General features: G+C 35.1%; 1 protein-coding gene and 1 long non-coding RNA gene across 30 annotated transcripts in view; one reads left to right on the top strand and one right to left on the bottom strand.

The window, feature by feature from the left end:
* Positions 1-24,900, top strand: part of dachd (dachshund d) — a 245,459-nt gene that overhangs the window by 56,136 nt on the left and 164,423 nt on the right. For 5 of the 24 annotated variants that reach the window (XM_087267111.1, XM_087267121.1, XM_087267114.1 and 2 more), the window contains one exon: positions 14,603-15,324. In XM_087267111.1, coding sequence (XP_087123237.1) covers positions 14,756-15,324 — 569 coding nt within the window. In that variant the 5' untranslated portion in view covers positions 14,603-14,755. 24 annotated transcript variants of the gene reach the window in all.
* LOC101887159 (uncharacterized) lies at positions 572-14,450 on the bottom strand. 6 transcript variants are annotated; one of them, XR_015499605.1, is made up of 6 exons: positions 14,271-14,450; positions 13,982-14,160; positions 8,517-8,593; positions 3,739-3,835; positions 2,106-2,206; positions 572-1,574 (listed from the first exon to the last, which is right to left on the bottom strand). It is a non-coding gene; the product is annotated as an uncharacterized LOC101887159 (long non-coding RNA). The 6 variants fall into 6 exon arrangements; XR_015499603.1 differs by having other exon boundaries at positions 2,106-2,213; XR_015499600.1 differs by having other exon boundaries at positions 2,106-2,332.

Genomic DNA, 24,900 nt, shown 5'->3' on the forward strand with positions numbered 1-24,900 from the left:
TCAATAATATTAGTGAAATTAATTTAAAAAACTGAATAAATATACATTTACATACATTTACACAAGTAAATCAACAGAATTCATGATGGGCTAAAAATCTGCAGAAATCTGCAAAATTCAGCACGCACAGGTTCCATGTGAGCCTAAATCACCTGTGTTTTTGACTACGATTGGATTTGCCTTCATACATTTTTACATTAATTGTGACCATTGCTTGTCTGACCATTCTCAATTAACCTGTGTTTGGATCCGCACCCCTGTTATTAGCATCACTTTACATTACAATGATTAATAAATTATGTACAAGTATTGTTCATTATTAGTTAATGTTAGTATATTGTATATAGTTAGTAATACATCACCTAACATTAACTAATGAAACCTTATTGTAAAGTTTGACCAAATAAATTAACTATGTTCTATATATCTATTAATACATGATTATTAAATTTACTTATTAATTAATCAAGCAAAGGCTCTGTTCATACTGTACAACAAAATGTTGCTGAGGCCATGACATTTTTGTTTTGGTGCATACTGGCAATAAACCGGAAAGTAAACAACAAGTTTAATTAAATAAATTTAATTTAATTTAAAAATGTGGACAGGGAAAGAGCTAAACATAAAATGCATGTCTACACATCAACGTCTACTATTAACCAGCTCTTCAGTGTTAAGCTGTTTTAGAAATTGAACACACCTTACTATTACATTATCATCACTGGCGATTACTATAGTTCAAAGTTTACCAGCCAAAGCAAACATTTCTGTAAGTGTTTCGAATAGGCTGATTTGGTCCAAAATGACATCACACCACTTTGTTTTTCGATTTTGCTTGAAGTAAATCAACATTTGCCATCTGACAAATGCCCAGAAGAAAATGCAGAAGAAAGAGCACTGGATCAAACCCATCACTATTGTACTATTGTAACGAGAACGGAACAACAGTGAGGCTTTTGGAAGCACAATATATTTCTTTTATAGGATGCAAATGTATTGAGTGATGCGACAGACCGGGTTCGATATGTACCGCGGATTCCTACCAGAATGAGTCTTTGTGCAGGTTCCTTTTGAAGTCACTTCATTGATTACCACAACCCTCTAGGAAATGGCTCATGCATCTCATGTACATTATAACAAATGTTCTCTTTGCATTACAATTGAATTGTGATTGTTATGTTCAATCAATGGGAAAGGTCAAAGGATCGCCACTGCCAGCAATTTAATGGAGAAGTCGATGGAGATTCATTTTAATCACTGTGGCTGTTGCCGAACGAGCACAACAGGCCCTGTGAATGGCACGGTAATTACTACTGTTTATACAGGTTTACCTTCCAATTTAGATATCCACAAATCTCTCGTCTGATATAAAAGTCTGTGCGCCTTTAAACAGGGCACAGGGCAACTCAGAGTAATTGTGCAGCTATCAAGCAGCTTCTTTTGAAAAAAGAAAAAAATGAAATTAGCTCTCTTTAAAAGACTGGTATCACCGGAGGGCCAGTATTTTACATACGGTTGGACGTTTTGCCAGCTCAGCTCACAAGACACTTGGCTGGCATCTTTCCAAGAGAATCCTGAGATTTGCAGATATATTTGCAGACAGGATGCATAGAGAGAAAGAGAGAGAGAGAGAGAGAGAGAGAGATGGCATTATCATCATCATTACAACCGCACAAATGCATCTGAGCATCAGAACAGCTTGACATCTGATAATTATTTCATGGCAGCATATCTCTATAATGCATATAATGAACTGCTGTGTTGCAGCTTTGTGCTAGGAAACTAAACGTTGGTCAGGAAATGGTGATTCTCTGATGAATGGAAAGTTCCAAAGAACAGTGCTTATTTGAAATGGAATTGTTTTTTTTAGCAGTTTGTGTTTTTACTGTAACATTTTATCAATTTGTCACTTCTGAATAAAAGAAGAAATATTTCATTAAAAATATTTTACCATTTATTTATATATATATATATATATATATATATATATATATATATATATATATATATATATATATATATATATATATATATATATATAATTATAGATATAGGGTGATTATAGATATAGGGTGATGCGGTGGCGTAGTAGGTAGTGCTGTCACCTTACAGCAAGAAGGTCGCTGGTTCGAGCCTCGGCTGGGTCAGTTGGCACTTCTGTGTGGAGCCTGTTTTCCCCGTGTTTGTGGTTTTCCTCTGGGTGCTCCTGTTTCCTCCACAGTCCAAAGACAAGTGGTACAGGTGAAATGAGTAAGCTAAAATAGTTTGTAGTGAGAGTGTGATAGGTGTATGGATATTTCCCAGAGATGGGTTGCAGCTGGAAGGGCATCCGCTGTGTAAAACATATGCTGGATAAGTTGGCGGTTCATTCCACTGTGGCAACCCCATATTAATAAAGCGACTAAGCCCAAAAAAAATGAATGTATGTATATATACAGTACATGTATATAACAAATGCTCGTTAAAGCACATTTCTAATCATCCAATTTAAGGTGATTTAAGTGACTTTAAACGTGGCATGGTTGATGGTGCCATACTAGTTGGTCTGAGTATTTCAGAAACTGCTGATCTACTAGGATTTTCACGCACAATCATCTCTATTGTTTACAGAGAATAGTCCGAAAAAGAGAAATTATCCAGCGAGCTGCAGTTATGTGCGTGCAAATGCCTTGTTGATGTCAGAGGAGAATGACCAGACTGGTTTGAGCTGATAGAAAGGCAACTGTAACTCAAATACCAACTTGTTACAACCGAGGTATGCAGAAGAGCATCTCTGAACACACAACACATTGAGGCGGATGGACTACAGCAGCAGAAGACCACACTGGGTGCCACTCCTGTAAGCTAAGAACAGAGAGCTGAGGCTACAATTCGCACAGGCTGCTTCAAGTAGGATTACACACCATATCATAAAGCACGAATCATCTCACCCTGTACTAGTAAGGAGTCCCTAATAAAGTGGCCTGTGTGTGTGTGTGTGTGTGTGTGTGTGTGTGTGTGTGTGTGTGTGTGTGTGTGTGTGTGTGTGTGTGTGTGTGTGTGTATTATGTATGTTATAGCATTATTAATTTAGTTTAAGTTAAATGAAAATGACAAACATACGTTTCAATCTGCTAAAATCAATAAGTTTTTATTCTGTTATTAATTTTTATTTTAACAATTACTTTGTCTAGTTTGGTGGTTTTAATTTTAGTTGACAACCATGGCCTGGACTTTATAGATGCGCATGTGCAAATCTTTGCAGATGGCCTGCTGCCCACAAACTGCATATTAGGGATTGTTACCAGTTTCTTTTACTTGAATCTGAAAAAAAAACTTAGAAAAATTCCACAAAACAAAAACACTATTATACATTTTTGTTTAATATTCGTCATTCATTTAATTAATGCAATGTCTATTTATGGTTCTTATACTGATGAATTGAAGTTATGTATAATTTAATGCATTGTGTTTGTTAAATGACTACACAACAATATAATTCAGTTTGTTTTAACTAATTACATGCATTAAAACCATTCGCTTTGACATTGCTATTTCATATCGGTATTCATATGAACTCCTTCTAGGAACTTTATTAAGATGCAGCTATCCAGACTTTTATCATCTCAGATTCTATACGTCCTGTAAACAGTAGGATCTGCATTCCATTATGAGATTCCTTCACAATTTGTATTGACATGCAACATTCCAATCAGGGACTAAAAATATTTGCTTTAATTATGTCTCTGAAGGTCATACCTGATTTGTGCAGGAACCGCTTTATGGAAATGAGCCGGCTAGAAGATCTGTCGTTTTATTAGAGCACATTTGGTCTCTGTTTACTCTCTGATCTCATCTGTAATGTGAACACAACAAAGAGAGCCGTAGTTTCACTTTGTGGAACATTCCGAAGGCAGTGAACTCAGAAAAATTCCAGTCTGGGGAGAAACTCCATTCTCATTAAGCAAAGAAACTGTGCTATCATTCTCTCAACATCTAATTTAATGACAGTCCCCAACTGCCTGTCATAAAGTTTGCCTTCAGACGTCTACTAAATGAGGGGGCTCTAATTGGGAGTCTCTGTGTATTAACCCTGTCTTTTGTGTACCTGTAAGTCGAAATGTGCTTTTCTTTAAAGGAACAAATGGGAAAAAAGGATTGACTTACTTATTTATTCAAATACTCCATCAAAAGCAAGTAAATATTGTAAAAAAAACAAAAAAAACAAGTGTTTATATAGAACATTTAAATTATGTGGTTTATTCTTAATGGCAACCAACATTTTTAGCAGTCATTACTTCAATCTGGTTTGTTGCTGAAGAAAAACAAAGCAATATTAATGTTGAACAGTTTTGCTACTCATAACAAAGGATTATTTAGTTAAGTTTGACCTGTTTTTATATTCAGGGAATCTTAATTTAATTTTAGGGCTGCATGATAAATCTAGATCTATTATGAAATTTCCATCACGATTAATTAAAAGAGTTTGTCATGCACATCTTGTCAGAGAAGCACAGTTCTGTGATCAGTAGTAAATCCAATCTGAAAGCCAGAGGGCCGTCTCTTGTAAAAAGTAACTCCCATGACAGACCCAGTCAGGAAATCCCCAAAGTGCTTGCTAAATAAACATACATTTTTACTGCTTTTATTAACTTGACTAATCATCACTACAGAATTATTTCACAGAAGGATTTAGAATTTAAATAGTCTTCGATAATGAACGCAATTTTGCGTAGTTTGTCTGTGAATTTGACTCTGTCCTGTCTGAATGCACATGCTAAATATTTACAGCTAATTACAGAACTAGCTTTATTTACAAAATGCACACACAGTCGCCTCTGATTAATTGTGCAGCCCCAGTTCATTCCATTGTTTAGTTCCTGTTTTCTTTAAATACATAATGCTCTTATTTGTTGTTACGGTTACTGATAATGTTCCACTCGTGTATCTGATTTAGTTACTCATTGTCATTTGTATAAAATGGTTACACATCATTGGCATACTGAAAATGGAAAACTTTTTTTTTATCTTACACTATATCAAAATGTTTCTGTAAAAATTATTAAATCATAATAGTTATTATAATCAATTATTATCGTAATTATTATCATACAAAATATTGTTTCATCATCGATATTTCACATGCCCAATAGTCACATTGCAGGATATGCAATGTTCATTCAGAATTATTGTTGACCAGAAGCAATAGAATTGTATTTAATGACTAGTATGAATATATATATATATATATATATATATATATATATATATATATATATATATATATATATATATATATATATATATATATATATATATGGAATTTATATGATTCATGAAAAAAATCTTTCTTAGAATTTTGTCTTGTTTCTAGTGCAATCTACATTTCAAAGCGAAAACACGATTACTTTACTTACCCCAGTGGCAGAAAATTTAGCTTGTTTTAACTCAAATTTTGACATTTCTTGCTGAAAAGTTGAAAATAAAACAATATTTTTACTTGCTCCAAGAATTTTTTTTTTTGATATTTGGATTAGAAATGAGAAAGAAGAAAAATAAAATATCACAATATCAGATTTTTTTCAAAATTATGCAGCCCTACTGTCTATTATGCATGTTAAGTCATTAGATGGCAGCGTTTGTAATCACAGAATACACACATCAGGCCCTGCTTCCCACTATTGTTGTTTTGGTTACTTAATAAGCATAATTATATTTTCATAATATCTTGTTTGTGTAATTTACACAATTACAGTAGTATTTATTTTAAATACAGTAAAGAAAAAAACTGAATCGAGTTTTTTTTTTTTGCCCTCAAAATAATGCTGTCATGTAAATGAACATCTACAGTGCATAAACATTTTCAGTTTTCAATTGAAAACAGTCATGTAAACCAAGTACAGTGCATCCGGAAAGTATTTATAGCGCTTCACTTTTTCCACATAACACAGCCTTACAGTTACAGCCTTATTCCAAAATGGATTAAATTCATTTATTTCCTTAATTCTAAAAACAATACCCCATAATGACAATGTAAAAAATATATATATATTTTTTTAAATTGTTGCAAACTTATTTTAAAAAAAATCTGAAAAATTACATGTACACAAGTATTCACAGCCTTTGCTCAATACTTTTATTGATGCACTTTTGGCAGCAATTACAGCCTCAAGTCTGTTTAAATATGATGCCATAAGCTTGGCACACCTGTCTTTGGGGATATTCCATTCCTCTTTCCAGTACCTCTCATGCTCTGTCAGGTTGGATGAGAAGGGACGTTGTTCAGGCATTTTCAGATCTCTCCAGAGATGTTCAATAGGATTTAGGTCTGGGCTCTGGCTGGGCCACTTAAAGACATTCACCAAGGTGTTGTGAAGCCACTCCATTGATATTTTGACAGAGTGCTTTGGGTCATTGTCCTGCAGGAAAATTAACCGTCGTACCAGTCTGACGTCAAGAGCACTATTAAGCTTCCAATTTTTGCTGCTGAAAAACATCCCCCGAGCCTGATACTGCCACCACCATGATTTACTGTAGAGATGGTATTAGCCTAGTGATGAGCACTGCCAGGTTTTTCCAAACGTAATGCCTGGCATTCACTCCGAAGAGTTCAATTTTAGTCTCATCAGACCAGAGAATTTAGCTTCTTATAATCTGAGAGTCCTTCAAATGCCTTTTGGCAAATTTCAGGTGGGGAGAGGCTTCTGTCTGGCCACTCTACCATACAGACCTGATTGGTGGATTGTGAAAACCAATAGCACATTGTGAATACTTATGTTCATGTGATTTTTCAGTTTTTTTATTTTTTTAATTAACTTGCAATAATAAAAAAAATTCACATTGTCATTATGGGGTATTGTGTGTTGAATTATAAGGATATAAATGAATTTAAACCATTTTGGAATAAGGCTGTAACATAATGAAATGTGGAAAAAGTGAAGCGCTATGCATACTTTCCAGATGCACTGTATGTTTTGTTTTCATTGGTTGCAATGATTGCTGATTATGTTGCACACCTGTGTCTGATTTAGTTACTCATTATCTTTCTATTTAATGCCCTGGGTTTCAATTATTGTTGTGGTTATGAAGGGTTTCATTTCTGATTCTGATTATTTCTCCTGCATTCTCCTTGTATGGTTTATACCTCAGCTCTCCCTTGCTCTTGGAATCAAGGTTGACATAAAAATATTTTACAAGTTTTGTCTTAAAATATGACGTAATAGCATGCTGGTGATTTTTATTTAACAATAGATAACTATATTAGTTAACATGCTAAACAATGTAAAGCCACATTTAATATTAAACAAATACTCAAATACAAATCAACAGTTTTATTTTTCATTCAAAAAGTGATCAAAGGTTAATAAATACCACACTAATAAATCATTGTTTGTGATTGCTTTAATATTTTGGCAATCCTAATATTTTTATTTTATTGTTTTACAGGTTTATGAATGTAGAATATCTTCAACTCCGTCTCTGACATTGACCTATAGAAAGGGTGACGTTGAGGGCTGGATCTCAGTGAGCTGAGGCTCAATCTGTGGCCATTCTGTCATCTGCCCTCCACCATGGTGTGTGTGTTTGTATGTGGCAGGGGTGTCTCCGGATGGATGGGGTCAATGGCATGCGACCTTGAGGAGACAAATATTCCAAATCAATAAGTATTTGTCTCACTCTGCACTCTGTTTGTCTGAGCAGCATTTTAAGCTCCATCCTCCCCTGAAAGCGGAACAATGTGAGTAATGAACGTGAGTCAGAAGACAGACGTACAACACTCGCAGATGTACCCAAATATTTACTGCACGCAAGCCATGTTTATTCATTTATTCATCAGACGGAGGTTTGCATTTAGTGCAGTCCGCCAGCATGCTGCAATGCAACGTCTATTTCCATCTGAAGCAGGTATGCCCATTTAATGCAATTAAAGTTATTTAGCTCCCTTTTCAAAGTTCATCAATTATGTTGAAATACTCTTAATGTCCATAAGGGGGATGATGTATGATTGGTGTAATTATTTCTTATTCACCATGCTTTCTAAAGCATATCAATTTTGTTAATACCATGTAATTAAAACATGTCAGTGCACTACAAGTTGCGAGCTGTATTAATGACTGTGAAAATTATTTTAATTAAATAGCCAATTATAGAAAAATCCTAACCATGAGAATTGACATTTAAATGAATTTAATTTAAATTGCTTTTCAACATTGTTTTATCAAAGCCTTATAGGCTGAATAAATTATTATATCAAACAATATACAGTGCCATTGATCATGCGCGAGTCATATCGTAGTTCTACTTTTAAACACTGACATGTGAGCTTAATAGATGGAGGGAAACTCTGTGCACCCGCTTTATTGCCGGCTGCCTCTCCGTTTGCTTTTAACTGAGCATTAAGAACAGAAAGCAGTCGTATTGTCATCAGCTTGTTTGATGGTTCATGCATGTCTGATGTTTGCTGTGTGTTCTTCCTGTAACAAATACCATAAACAAAATGGAAGGAGTTATTCATCAGTGCTGTAACGCCATCAAACCTTTATGCGTGTGGTCTTGTGATGGGCCTTTCCTCATTAGCGGTGTCATGTCATCCCCCAGCAGTCATCGCGGGCCTCTGATATCATATAAACACATGGAAGAAACACATAAATCTCGTTGACTAACTTCAAGCACTATTTAGAAACCATTTAAATGTCATTTTCCAAAAAAAGAGTGAGAAACAAAGAACTCCCTATGCTCCTTCAGAAGATAATTGAGCATTTTATCCATTGCGATCAAACAGTCAGATTGTTTTAATTTGTGGTTGCATTTATGAGTAGCATTTATGTTATCCATTTGCTTTCTGGATAGATCATTTCAAGCACTAAAAGTCTAAATGGGCATGTTGCAAATACATTGGTGTTCTGTAATTTTATTTATATACATTTTATTTATTTATTTATTTATCTATTTTTGCCATTGTTGTTTCATAGAGTGGAAGAACTCAGATGTCAATTTGTATGCAAAAACCTGCAATCGAGTTATCATTTTAGCAGTTTCGGTTCCCTCGTCCTAAAGATAGTGGGTTTTTTCAATGGAATTTCAGTTAAATCGCTTAAATAAGGTTTGTGGCTAACACAAACTTAAGATACCTTCATGTTTTATTCTATGACGTAAAACACAACAGTTACATCACACTCTTGATTTTAAATCAGTTTTGCTTCTTTGACAAGATGGTTGCTATCAAGTTGCTTAATGAGACTAAATAGGACGGTGTCGGAGACATTATAGTCATCGGTCTGAACCGCATAGATATATACACTAGATATCGCATACGTACCCTGAGCATGCGTCAATAGCGTAGGTACATTTGTACAGTGCTTCCAGGTCAAAAGTCATTCAACCTCACTAGTCAAGTGTGCCAAATGTAAAGATGCTGGACTTTAGCGCTGTGTACAGGCGTAGTAACGTGCAAAAGAAAAAAACAAAGCATAAAGGCAGAATATTTCATAAGAGTTTGTTTTTTATGATTCTGTATGTTATTAACTTTTGTGCTCAACAAGTAACGTTATTGATGATAATACAGTCACCTACTGCGTTCACCTTAAGACAAAGTAGCACCAACTTGCACTAAATTCTAGGCTTATGTAGTTTTGTTAAATAAAATAAGCAAACAATGTAAATGAAATATGACAACAAGACTTTGCAGTGCTAGAAACTTTTATTAATGTCAGCTGAGTTCATTGATAATGGAGATTCATTTACAAACGAATCGCTCTCTTTGTTAGAGTCAGAAGTGAAAGCAGGAGAGGGGGTGTGTTTCAGGACACGGATAGATCAAATGTAACAGATGATACATTTCCATGTACACAAACACATGCTCTTTGTCGGCAATGCCCGTACGGTCACTTATCCATCAATGTAGAAAAGTGATGTCAAATTCTAATTTTCGTAATTGAAAAAAATAGTTGCATACTGACCACTGAGAAAAATCCAGATCATAGATATATGAGCAATATCACACGAGTAGCAGTGCAATATGGCTGTATATCGGCACTGGTGGGAGGCGTGCGTTGCCTTAGTGCCCCCACCAGTGCCGATATACAGAAATATCGCACTGCTACGAGTGTAGCAGTGAGAGTGCATCTTTTAAACTTTAGATCTGTAGTGTCTGATTTTTGCTGGTTGTATGTGGGCAGAGTAATACACAAAGGGTTAAGAGGCTGCAGAAGTTCTGATATTACAGAATATCGCACAGCTATCAGCCAATCAAATTTGAGAACCAGACAGACTGTTGTATAAATGCGTATATCTCTGGCTCTAAGTGGATATTCCTCGACTGCACCTTGGTCCCACATTCATTTCAATGGAGTGCTACCCTGTACTAAAATGGTGGCTTTATTGGCACATTCCTTCCAATAGACAACAAAAGGGAAGGCGACATTTAAGGTAATTATCTCTGGCTGAACCGTCTGTAACGCAGCTCACTTGTGTTGGACATTTGGATTTGTTTGTTATTTAAGTATTTTCATGAATAGTATTTTATAGTTCGTAGTATTTTTCTAATTGGGAATTCATATTGTATATCGATAATGCCTTCACTTGGACAGACCTTCATGACAGTTTAATTTGTTGATCATTTATTTAAATAAAACGATTTTATGAAGATACAGGTGCAGTCTGTCTCTGTCCTGCTCTCAGTAATGCAAATGTGTGAAAAAATGTATAAAATTATATAAATATTAACTGTCAATTAAACATCATCAATTGACTTTTTCATCGTTTTTTTAGCTGAACACATTTAACTCTGACATAACTCGTCATCATAACTGCAATAATTACACCCCTCAGACTTTATTTAAAAGTTATAATATAATAAACCAAGAGAGTAAATCTTTGTCATGAATCATATTTCTAAAAATTAGCTTGAAAAGTTGTCTTTTGTAGGGTGGTGCTGACGTAACAAGCGAGCGCCGCGAAAACACTTAAGGTTCATTTATAGCCTAATGTTAGCTTTTCAGTTCTTGCATTTACATTAAAGATCCAAAAGTGATATAAGTTAAATTTTCGTATGAAGATTATCCGGTTGGACAAAACGTGTAAGTGTAATGAACTGTGTTTGAACACAGAGCTTATTATTTGCAATATTCGAAAAGCCTATGGGAAAATGCTCAAGGGATTTTATCAAGGGATCCACAAGGTGACGTCATAATTCTTCCACTCCATTTATTAGTTGATTAAAAACTGGAAAAGATTTTGGTACTTACAGTTAAAGTAAATAATAATAAATTTCATTAATTCATAAATTTTCCTTCGGTTTAGTCCCTTATTTATAAGAGGTCACCACAGCGGAATGATCCGCCAACTATTCCAGCATATGTTTGACAAAGCAGATACCCTTCCAGCCACAACCCAGTACAGGGAAACACCCATACACACACATACACACACACACACACACACACACACACACTTTCATACACTACAGCCAATTTAGTATATAGTGCATGTTAACAAACTTTATGGCATACTATATCTATGCTAAAATTATTGAAAGTTAATGATAATGTATTATGGGAACTAAAATTATATGAAATATTTTTAGATTTTAGGTATGAAGGTATATCTATATGTTTGTGTGTGTGTGTGAGAGACTGTCAGTTTGAAGTGGCCATCCATTTCAAAATTCTTGACCTCCAAGAGGACTTAATTAAACCAGTTTAACATTTTGTTCTCAGCCGTTTCAAGCTGTTCGTTGTTATACGTAACCTCTTGATTATTGTTGGCTTGAACTTCTCTCGGGTGAACTGTGTTATCATGTATTTTCCTCCAACTGAATAATGATGCAAAGCAGAATGAACACGGCTTCTTCTAAAGAGTAAGACTGAGGAATTCTAACCGCGATGCATGCATTTACCCAATACATAACGTTCACAGACGTTGTTAATTTAACCAATAAAACTAATTGAACATTCAAGTTTAGAATGCATGCGTTTCTCTGCATTGCGCATCCTGCTGTTTGCCTATTGAAAGACTGTTGTTCTAATGGGAGTTTGATTCATCAGGCCCACCCAGCTTGTTAAGAGATTCTGAATCGGAGACATCACAGAAGTCCTGTGGCGTTTGTGGATGCCTTTTTGTCTTATCATCATTCTTCTCTAAACGAATGTCTGCAAGCAGTTCTTTGTGTGGAATTTTATGGCCATCATTTGCAGTTAACCCCATGCTAACATGAAAAATTGTTGGCAAACTATCATGACATTCATTGTTTTTAATGAAATCTTAATATGATGCATATTTAAGCAAAGGTTAGCAACATAAAGGGCAACTTTGTGGCTATGAATTTTAAGCGGATATTGATTTTTACACTACATGCTACCTCTGTGTCTGAATGACAATTCTGAAATGGCATTCTGCTTATCTTAAAGCAGATCAGATCAGACTTTGACTTAGAAGTTAACTGGGAGAGATAGGGTTCTTTCCACTTTGTTTTAATTGAGTTCTGTTTGTTTCAATCTGGTCTTTGAAGAATGCATATCTGAAGTGCAAACTGAGACACAAGCATTAACAGTAAGATATTAAAGCATGTTTATACCAAGAATAATAACTTTGTATAAATATCCAATGAAGATCCACACAGAATACAATGTCATTCTGTTATTATAAACACATGGAGCAGTTTTGTCATGTGTCCTTTTAAACTAGTAACCACTTTAATTTCTTGTGGATTTTGATTGGCTGTTTACTTTTTTATTCATTCATTTTCTTTTCCTCTTAGCCCCTTTATTTATCAGGGGTTGCCACAGCGGAATACACCGCCAACTGATTCCAGCATATGTTTTACACACCGGATGCCCTTCCAGCTGCAACCCATCACTGAAAAATGTATGCATTTTTATTTATACATAATTAGATATATCAATGCCTCTTTAGCTGTACATTCTTACCTTGAAAGATCTTATTTATTCATAAATTTAGGTCTTTGGTGTATTTACAACCAGGCAGGTGAAAGTTCTGTGTTAATAATAAATTTTTACTGTAAGGAATGCATGTTGGCCATTTTGGAATCATCTTGAACTTGGTGTGAATGATAAATTAGCAGAGATAAAGTTAAATTCAGAATTATTAAACCCCCTGAATTATTAGCCCCCCTGTTTATTTTTTTCCTAATTTCTGTTTAATGCAGAGAAGATTTTTTTAACACATTTCTAAACATAATAGTTTTAATAACTCATTTCTAATAACTGATTTATTTTATCTTTGGCATAATGACAGTAAATAATATTTTACTAGATATTTTTCAAGACACTTCTATACAGCTTAAAGTGAATTTAAAGGCTTAACTAGGTTAGGTAGGTTAACTAGGCAGGTTAGGGTAATTAGGCAAGTTATTGTATAATGATGCTTTGTTCTGTCGACTATCAAAAAGTATACAGCTTAAAGGGGCTAATAATTATGAACCCAAAATGTTTTTTTTTTTTGTTTTATTAAAACTGCTTTTATTCTAGCCAAAATAAAACAAATAAGACTTTCTCCAAAAGAAAAAAAATATCAGACATACTGTGAAAATGTCCCTGCTCTATTAAAGATAATTTGGGAAACATTTAATAAAGAAAGAAAAGATCAAAGGGGGGCTAATAAATCTGATTTTACAATTAAGAAAATGTAAAAAAAAAAAATTAAATAAAAAAGCATTTAAAACGTAATTCAAATTGCAAACGCACATGTTACTTCACTAAAACATCTGTATCTGTGTGTTTGTCACTTTTGTGCCTTGTGGCACACACATTATTCCATCCAATTCCATCCATCTTAGTACGTTCAGAAACCGTACTTGAGAAGTGTTACAGTCCTTCTTGTAATACTTCCAATTTTTTGTTAAGCAAGCAAATGAAAAGCTTTTGTCGTCGCCGTCAAATTAAACAAGAGACCCTGCTGATTCAGACGATAGCAGTTCTATAACTTAAAATAAACTGACTGCAGATCAAATCATAAGCCAGATGCGAAACTTTTCTTTACCTACCTTTTCTTACAGTCCTGCAAATCCTTTTATAACTTTTACGGTCACCTCAGGAGGGTGGTGCTCTCACGTTTGAAGTAATTTCACCCCTGCAGCTCTTTTCTAATTGGTTAAACCGACTGGGTTACAACTCAACCCGCGGTCTCTTCTCATTGTGGTTTTGTTAAGTGCACTTTTGTCAGCTGTCATAGTGGTAATATCTTTCATTAATATCAATAACAAGCATGTGTTTATATAGCCACATTTTCCACTCAAGTCGACGCCGTTATTTAAAGTAATTATAAAGTTTTACCTTTTTCTCTCACTCAAACTTAGTGTACTTTAAAACAGCGAACAACACGAAGGAGAAGAGCTCGGCGTATAAAGAGTTTGAGAGCGCATTCCTGGATGAAGCGCACGCCGTTTTCTCATCCGAGCTCGCAAAGCCTGTGTAAGTAAACGCTGGAAATGTTCCGGCGTCCGCTGTTCCACTAGGGTCGCATTAGATTGTGCATGTCTCCGTTTCAAAGCGCTGATAGTGGCTCCTCCCTCTCTGTACCTTGTGACAACAACAACTCATCCACAGAGCACAGGCACACTTTTCTGCTCATTTTCTTCCTGTCATTCTCTCCCAATCTTTCTCAGAGTCCTAATTTCAGCACGGCACCTCTCCACGTCCATTGGCGCGTCGGCGGAGCGCACTCGGGTGGATTTCTTCTTCTTTGCGCTACTTTTGCAGACTGGCTCTCTTTCCCATCTGAACTTACTTGATAGGCGGACAGGCAGACAGAACACACCATGGCCGTACCGGCTGCTCTGATTCCCCCATCGGCTCTGGTCCATCCGTGTCCGATCTCAACTTCTTCGTCAGCATCATCAGCATCATCATCATCATGCTCCGCGACCGCAGCATCATCATCCTCGCCCTCGGCCACTTCTGCGTCTCCTTCTCAGTCAGCGACCCAGAATCTGTTCCGCGCGGATCTGATCAGCACCAACTGCACCAGTAGCATCCCACTGGCCGGCAAGCCCGTGTACTCGACCCCGTCTCCAGTTGAAAACACTCCGCAAAATAATGAGTGTCGGATGGTGGAGCTGAGGGGCGCAAAGGTGGCCTCGTTCACAGTGGACGGACAGGAGCTCATCTGCCTGCCCCAGGCATTTGACTTGTTTCTCAAACACCTGGTCGGGGGTCTGCACACCGTCTACACCAAACTCAAGCGGCTGGAGATCACGCCGGTGGTGTGTAACGTGGAGCAGGTCCGCATCCTGCGCGGGCTGGGGGCCATCCAGCCCGGGGTCAACCGCTGCAAACTCATCTCCAGAAAAGACTTCGAGACCCTCTACAACGACTGCACCAATGCCAGGTTAGAACAAACTCTTTTACCTTTCCACAACAGGCAATCGATAGCTAAGTTGGATGAGAAATTTCGTTAGAAATGAATTCTAAACTTATGTACTTCATGCTAATTGTTTGAGTCTTATACGTGAAGGAAATACTTTCAAAATTGTCTTTGCACTTAAAAAAAAAAAAAAAAGAATAGGCTACAATTATAGGTCAAAAAAATTATTAGTACAAGTAAAGCTTTTTAAACTTTGCATGTGTTAACTTTACTCCCAAAGTTACTTCAGTAACTTTAAAGAACCTCATTTGAAATGTTTTGATAAGTGCACACATTATTAAAGAAAGGCGTATTTTTTATTATTTTAAACAATAATATAAATATTTGCATCAAATTTTTTAATATTATAAAATTACATTTCGCAAAGGTATAAAGTTAAATATATCTATTAATAAATAATACCACTTTTACTGAATTGTTGTAGTGCATGCAAAATGCAGTGCTCTTTTTTTTTCTTCAACTGTTTAAAATTAATATTTCATAAATGACAGTTGGCTTAAACATGTTTTATAGAAATAATGCACAAGTTTATATATAACGCATGAGATCTTTTTTTCTTGTTCTTTAATTATTTGCTACCAACCATTAAAAAAAGTAATCTGCATGTTGCAGGCAATAGTGAGCTCCTATTAAGCATGTGAGGAAAATATCATCTGCCTTTCTATTATCTGTGCACTTTAAATAAGCATGCTTGTCAGAATTATTATAATAAATGTTCTCTCGCATGTATTAGTTGTATTTATAGGCAGGCATTTCTTTCAGCTCTTTTCTTCCTCTGGGGAAAAATCAAATCATAGTCAATAAGTGCTTGTATACTTAATGGCAGGAGTGATACAGTGCTTGAAGGTACAAAATCACACAGGAAACAATTACTGCTTGTAACAACGGTGAATAATTCGCCCTGAAACTTTAATGTCACCCTTTAGTGATCAAGTGAATGGGCCCAATAATTACTAGAAAAAGTAAGCTAATTTAAAAATGTCAAGGTGTTGACAGCTCATCTGAAAGGAAAACATAAAACACCTTGCATGCAGCAACCCGAGCCTGAGTGTTGTATAATTTCACATTCTTTTTTTTTTTTTTAATGAGGAACTTTAATGCTATAAAATCTGAAAATTAAATCACAAGTGGTGTGAAATATTTTATAATTTGTAAACAAAATATATATCGCAGATTAGTCAGCAAGTGAGAAATTACACAACATATTTAATTTTATAATATATAATGTATACATATATATATATATATATATATATATATATATATATATATATATATATATATATATACATTATATATTATAAAATTAAATATTTTATATAAATATATAAAAGTGGCATTTTATTGAAATTGTATATATATATATATATATATATATATATATATATATATATATATATATATATATATAGATAGTGTGGAATAATAGATTTGCTAATAAAATTTTTTTGATTATTCAGATAGATAGATAGATAGATAGATAGATAGATAGATAGATAATTTATTTAATGCCATCAGATTCGCAGCTACAGAAAACATTGAGTGACTTTCATGATATTTTAAAGGAATATATTTTAACATTTTAAATACAGCAACTTATCTATCATTTGGTCTAAAAATTTCCCTCTATCTGTATGTGTCACGTTTGGTGTGGTGCTAATGGAGGAGTCTGCTCTCAATCTCTCCCGAGCTGTCTGTGGGAGCTCCTTCTGGGCCTGTGCTTGCGTTTACTCGTGCGGCCCGTCCCAGGCAGGGTCCTGAGGTGATGGAGTGTGTGGTTTGAACTCCGGGGCTGGGAAAGAGAGTGGTCAGTGATGGGGTTAAAGGATAATGCAGTGCTACACATTGCTTTAATGACGCTAAAGTGCTGGCCTATTACTGCTGCATAGAGAGGCCTGTAATTGTCTCTGAAAGCACCTGGTACTGCCGGTGTTATGCTGAAATCAATCACCTCCTCCATGTCTGCTTCCCATTTGGAGGATTACATCATTTGTATGGACAAAGGTATCTGCTCGGATGGAACACAAACACGCCGGCTCTTATTTACAGTGTGGATTTAGTGCATCTACATCTGTTTCGGTTCTCTGTATGGGGAAGGTCAGCACGCCAAGTCATAACTCTTGCATGGGTGCAGTTTCTTAAATGTTGAATTTGTATGATATGAGTTTGATTGTGTAGGGGCTCACATTTGAGTTTCTTTCCAATCTTTTTACTGTTGTAAGGTCAATGAAAAAAAAAGGGTATAAGCACTAGCAAGCTCACTTTTCCAGTGCGCAGCCCGACTTCCAGAGTGCTGAAGAAGTGGTAATAATCCTCTTTGCTATGGGATAACAGCGTCTTTACATCTTTGTCTGCTCATGTTAAAAGAATTCCCCGTGAAGCGGAGTCAGACTCGCCTCGTTCCCCCTTCCGCATGAGGACGTGTTCCTCCGGCTCTCCCCCCCCACACCTCATTCTCCCAGGGACCCTCGGCCCAGATTAATGCGCACCTTCTGCCGCCGAACAGATACAGGGCTGTAATCTCTCTGCTTTCATAGGAGTTATGAGTCTGCCTTGTGAGAAGCAATACTTCAGCTACTTGTTTTCCTTTCCATTTCGTCCATGTGGGACGGTGCAGTTCTTGCCGCCTGGTGACATTTGAACTCTTAAGGAAAGGTTATTGAAACACCACGGCGGTCAGGCTGGAGGTGAGTGCTGAGGCAGCTGTTATGTCGGAGGGTTTGTCAGGCTGCGTACGGCCCTGGCGCTTAATTGACAGCCGTTGTCAACAATGCAAGGTTAAATGCACTCTAAATGCACCTGCATATTAAAACAATATACTCAATCAAAATGAGGATTGTGTTTTGATTTTTTTATTATTATTTTTATTATTATTACTTAATAATAAAATTATTTAATTAATTAGTAATATTAATAATAATAATAATAATAATAACAATAATAATAACAATAATAATAATAATTATTATTAATATTATTACTTTATTATCCAATTTTAAATAATAATAATAATAATAATAATAATAATAATAATTATTATTATTATTATTATTATTATTTATTTATTTATTTATTCATTTATTCATTCATTCATTTATTTTTATTTATTTAAATTCAGTCACAAGTGCATCACATTTGACAAAATATTTTCGTTTGTGTACAACAACTGGGATATTTACCAAGGAGCGTCATTATTTTGTTTAGCACTCAGGGGTGCGTCTTAACACACAGTGGCAGATTTTATCGCTCTTTTTTTTTCCCCCTCGCTCTCTTTGCAGTGCTCTTCTGATATATTTGTTTTCGACAAGGCACGGATGTGTTTACAGGTACTCATGGGAAATCTTTGGATCGAATTCAAATCATTCCCAGTCAGAGTGGGTGCTAAGATACCCGTCACCCAGCAACCACATCCAAGAGGGAGCTGAGGCGATAATAACTTCAAAAAACAGAGAGACAGATGCTGATTAGGATGAAAGAGTTGAGGGGGGGCAGGGGGGGGGGGGTTGTGTGTGTGTGTGTGTGTATGGGGGGATGCATGTTTAAAGGTTTGTTAAAATCACAGATTCATTGTAGCACTTTCTTACAAATCATAAATATGATTCTATATTTCTCTCTCACGATCGGTGCTGATGGATTGAAAATGAAGCATATAAACAATTTGTTTTTTCTTCATCGCCGTGAGTCACTGGAGCTCTCCTTGATAGGATTAGCCACGTGCGTTCAAATTAACTGTGCACTTGGCATCCTTCGTTGTCAATGCAAGAGGAGGCCATAGAGGAGTTTGTTATAAACGTGACACTGATAAAAGCAACCTGATACCACTGTGCTTAGTTGAGGTTCATTTGAAACACTAGTTCTAGGAAGAAAATAGACATGCTTATTTCTTAAAGATCTTGTATCTATTTTGAAAGCAGGCAGACGTTATTGTTTCTGTTAATGTTTATGTTGTGATTTTAGATAATATTTTTTATTATATATTAGAAATGTGACATTATACTGTCTATTAAAATTTTCATTAGGATTTATCGACCCAATTTTTTTTGAGAGTCAGAATGATGCCCTTAATTTATTAAACATCTTCTTCTGCATAACTCTGAGAATGTTTGTGTAATACAATAAAAGTAAATGGGGTCCAAAATAACATTAATATGACCCCATTGACTTTCATTACATGATCATTTCCCCCCTGATAATAATAAAAAAAAACTACACTGTAAAAAAAATCTAAATATTTTCAAAGTATAAGTTGAATTATTATTATCATATTTGTTTTTGGACTAAAAATCACTCAATCTATATATATATATATATATATATATATATATATATACACTACCGGTTAAAATTTGGGGTCAGTATGATTCTTAAATGTTTTAAAATAAGCTTATCCTGCTCACCAAGGCTGCATTTATAGTATCAAAATGTATCAAAAATACAGTACAAAATGTGAAATGTTATTGCAGTAGATATATATAAAAAAATTATTAAAAAACAAAAAGGTTTGTAAAAAAGAAGTTTATACTTTAATTTAATAATTTATTTCAGTGATTTTAATGATGAATTTTCAGCTTGATTACTCCAGTCTTGAGAGTCACATGATGCTTCAGAAATCGCTCTATTATTAATTATTAATTATTATTATTGTAATTATTATTGTAATTATTATTATTATTTTTATTAATATTATTATTAATGGTAATAGTAATAAAAGCAATAATGACTGGACTAATAATTTAGTGTGAAAATACACACAATAAGTCATAAATTAATATTTATTAAATAAATATTTAACAGTTTAACTTTTTTTCCATTTAACAAATGGTGCATTGATGAACAGAATAGTTCATTTAATAACATGGAAAAAAAAACTTTTAAATGGTGATGTATATACAATACATATTTTTAATATTTAATTTATATATATATCATTCATTTTTGCTGCCTTAACATATAATATGTCTAACTCATATGATCAAGATTTTTTTTTTATTTGACTTCGATATTTTTGCTCCTCCGACGTTTTATTAATTGATGTTTGTGTCTCTTTAAAAAAACAACAACAACAAGTGTTGTTGCAATGTTAATTGCACAAACAAGCATACATTTGTTCTTCTTAGTACAGGTTGCGGCAACCCTGAGTGACAGCATGAGTCATCAATCAATCTCAAATCAAACAAGCAAGAAGGAAGCATGTCAAATCAACTGCAGCTTTCTTTTTGTCTGAGCAGCAGCTATATGAAAGGAGACAGGACAGTGGCACTAGCCTCCATACCCACACCTGGCACAGATTGCCGGTGGAAAAAGCAATGCATTAAGAGCTCTCTGACTGAGCCATAGCATGTCTTTAGCCACCATCCCTTCCACATTACAGCATATTTAGGAAGCAGTGCGCAGGCCGCTGACGCTCGTGCAGGGATGTTAACCACTACTGACACAAGTTAGAGGGAGCAGATGAGATTTCTTGATTGGAGAGCGATTCTGGGCCTTAGCTCGCCTCTGTCTAATATGGTCACATAAAGAAATTGATTTTCCTCAGAAATTAATTAATTTTTCATATAGCCCAAAGCTGGAGTTTAAAAAGAGAGCGCACTTTTCTGCGTTCCTATTTTCCTCCTTTTTTAAAGAATTATTGCCTAATCATATTAATACTTTTGCCCTAAGGATAGGAAGATGATTGTACAAATGCATTCGGAAATATGTATCGCTGAGTATTTATGATTAAATTATGCAAATAACTCCGCTCTCATCCTTCGCGGACCCAGATTGTCTAATTAGGATTGATATGCCGAGTAGATGTTCGGGAATCTGAATACAAGCATGTCCAAAGAGCAGAAAATTGAAAATGACAAGGCCGGAATCCTTAAAAAGTGCTCTTTTTTCACCGTCAAATTTAGCGTAGCCGTATCAGGAGTTAATTTTCCCTGGCTTCATTTTGGTGTTGAAGCTGACATGAGGAAGAGAGAGAGAGAGACAGAGAAAAAAAAGAAGAATACTACAGGGAATCAATCTCAAATGGGATTCCAGAAATTTCCTCTTCTTGTTTTCCCCTCGCCTTCAAGATCCTATCAAATGATGAATCTCCTTCTATATAAACTTTTGGCGTTATCGTGGAAATATCTGCGTCGTTTGAACTTAATGGCCTCTTCTTGTCCCACTCTTCTGCGATAAAAGAGAATGATGGGAAATCTATCTTGTAAGAGTGATATTTACTCTGTTATAAAATGGAGGAATGTTATGATGGATGCTTTATGAGATCTGCAGTTTTGAAAGAAGACCACAAAAAAAGCTGGATATTTAAGTTTCAGTCTCTGTCATAAACAGCGTCAATGAAGAGCAGGGGAGCGCAGAGGTCCCGTCAGCAGGTTTTTTGGTGGGACTGTGTTGAAGGACAGGTGACCGCTGAGGTCTCGAGGCTGTTTTCATTTAGGTCAGAACAAGCGCCACTTTACAGCGCAATGAGAGCGCCATGACTCCATTAAAGAAAGACAAAGGGCTCTGGAGTGCTGGAGACTCTTTTCCTTGGACAAAATAAATAGCGCTCACAATTCAATTCACTTCAAGCTCTAGTGCAAAAATGAATTATATAATTAAAGTACCTTTAATAAAAACCACTTTCAGAATTCTGCCATAAATAATGCATTTAGTAATTTATGAATAAACCACGAAATATGCTTAACACGTTTTTTCCTGCTCCTTAAAAATACCTTTACATTTTTTTTTCTGCACAGCCAAAGCTACTGAAGAGCCTTCATTCAAGGAATGAACAAGAAAAAAGGAAATTGTACCTTTTTTTATTCACATTCCTTTCTTAGCAGTGTGACAAAAGTCTCGTAACATCTCTGAAGGTATCTCATAAAGTTGTGATTGTTATCTAATCTTTACCTGGCCCACAGCTAATGACACTCGAGAATAGAATGGAAGTCTATCAGAGCTCAAAGCATGATAGGCCTTTGACAAAGCGGAGACGCCAGGCCTTCTCTTATGAAGCTGCAATCCTCACGGACCGCACAGAAGCCTATCAAGTCAATTTAGCACAATTGAATTATAATAGAAAAGCCAAATTTCAGTGCTCGTTGCCGCTGAGGATGCCATATGTTGCCCATATTGATGCAGTTGTTGAGTTTGTATCTCATTCTTGCAGCCTATTGAGGAGGCATCTATTTTATGCAAGTGCTGTTTAATGTAGAGATTTATTTATATAGAGAAATGTATAACTCATTTTTGAACATCAAGTTTTTTTTTACCATGATGACAGTACATAATACTAGTTATTTTGCAAGATACTAGTATTAATCTTAAAGTGCAATTTAAAGGCTTAACTTGGTTAATTAGGTTAAAGTTAGGTTAATTAAGCAAGTTGTTGGACAATGTTTTTAAAAGGGGTTGCTAACAATATTGACCTTAGCAGTTTTACATTTTAAAGTTTATTTTATTTTTATTCCAGCCAAACTAAAATAAATTGGACTTAATATATAAATATTAATATTAAAATATGACTTTTAAAATTTCATTTAAACATTTACAATACATTTTTACATTGAATAGAAAATACTGTGAAACAAATCCATATTTGAAAAAGAAAAGTTCTCTGGAAGGCTTATCATTTTATCTTCAACTATATCATTCATTCATTTTCCTTCAGCTTAGCCTTTGATTTATCAGAGGTCGCCACAGGAGAATTAACCGCTAACTGTTCCAGCACATGTTTTTTACTTAGCAGAGAGTATGTGAGAGCCCAATGCAGGAATTTCTAAAATGCTGCTTTATGAAAGCAAAGCAAACGGTTCGCAGACCTTGTAGCTCAACCATGGAATGTCATTTGAAGGCTATTGTGAATGAGCATCGCATAGCACACAACTTTCTTTAGAGGAAACATCCTAACACGCTGATTTAAAACAACTCATAACTCTGAACACTGTAGCACAAAGTATGCCTTTCCTCCAACAACAGATGCCCCAAACCATTCGAAACCCTCCACAGGCTTTTACAGTATTTCATTATCAGCAAACAAAGGTGTTGTTCCTTTGAAAGCAATCCAGAGCTTCTCACATTGCTGTTGTCTGAGTCCAGAGAGACAGTCATTCTGATAACTCTTTCTATGATGCTCTGCTTGAATTTCTCCTCCACACTCAAATGTCAGCCTCTCGCTAAGGTTTCTGTAAAAAAAGAAAGTGTTTTTTTTTCCATAACATGTGGCTGTGGTGCCCGGCTATTATTACTCTCTTCTTTAAGACTGACAGTTTGCTCCAGAGAGACACGACACCGAATGCGTCTGCTGGAGGCGTAACACTGCATTTCACCGTCTGTCCAATCAGATATGTGTAAACTGACGACACCTGGCAGGAGAAGGTAAACGCTGAGCCCAGAGCTGCTGCAGACACAGATATTGTGTTCAAGTCTTTGTGTGAAGGGAAGATACAAGACACGGAAACACAAACACAGTCCCATAATAAAGCCCTGTTCACACCAAGAAAAGTTGCTTTACCGATAACCGTGTTTGCATCAATATTAGCACATTATAATGTGTCGTCTGGTTGTCTTGTCTAAATGCTTGGACTAGTTAGAGTAGAATAAAAAAAAAAGTATGTTTTTAAAACAGGAAGTGTTTTATGTTTCAAAGGACACCTATGATGAAAATCATCTTTTGTAAGCTATTTGGACAGAACTGTGTATAGGTATAGTGTGTCCACTGACATATTGGAATGATATAAACACAATAAGTCTCTTTAAGTTTTCCTGATGTTAAAAAAGGACCCAAATCCCAGTGATTTTGGGGAGCACCGCAACATAGCGTAGGAGGGTTGATTTCCCAGTACATTTTTTTGCAGATTTAAAAATCTGTCTCAACTCTCTGTGATTTCTATAAGTTTTATAAGTTGTTTATAAAACAGCGTGTTTGTAATAGACAATAAAATCTCCATGTAATTCTTAACCGCTATAATATATATATATATATATATATATATATATATATATATATATATATATATATATATATATATATATATATATATATATATATATATATATATATATGAATATATATATATATATATATATATGAATATATATATATATATATATATATATATATATATATATATATATATATATATATATATATATATATATATATATATATATATATATGTGTGTACTAATATATATACTGCAAATGAAATTTGTGTGTGACTCATCAATTCAGAAAGGCTTGAATAAACTCCAACACAAATACATGAAATAAACGTACTTGGTATTTTTGACCAATGAGCTGTATTTCAGCTTCATTTGTGTCTCTCTCTAATCACTGACTGCTGTTTATCTTAGGTAATGCATGAGAAGCAGACATGCATGTTGAAGCGGTGGGCAGGATTAAAAGCCACAGGCTACAAAAACAGCTACACTGTACTCAAGACAACAATATGGGCAGATTCTGGAGGCTATAATAAATAATCTAATGGGTATTTTGAGCTGAAACTTTACAGACACATTCTTGAGACACCAAAGGATTATCTTACATCTTGTAAAAGGGTTAAAATA

The sequence above is a fragment of the Danio rerio genome, chromosome 9 (assembly GCF_052040795.2).
Source record: "Danio rerio strain M-AB ecotype USA chromosome 9, GRCz13ab, whole genome shotgun sequence".
Taxonomy (NCBI): domain Eukaryota; kingdom Metazoa; phylum Chordata; class Actinopteri; order Cypriniformes; family Danionidae; genus Danio; species Danio rerio.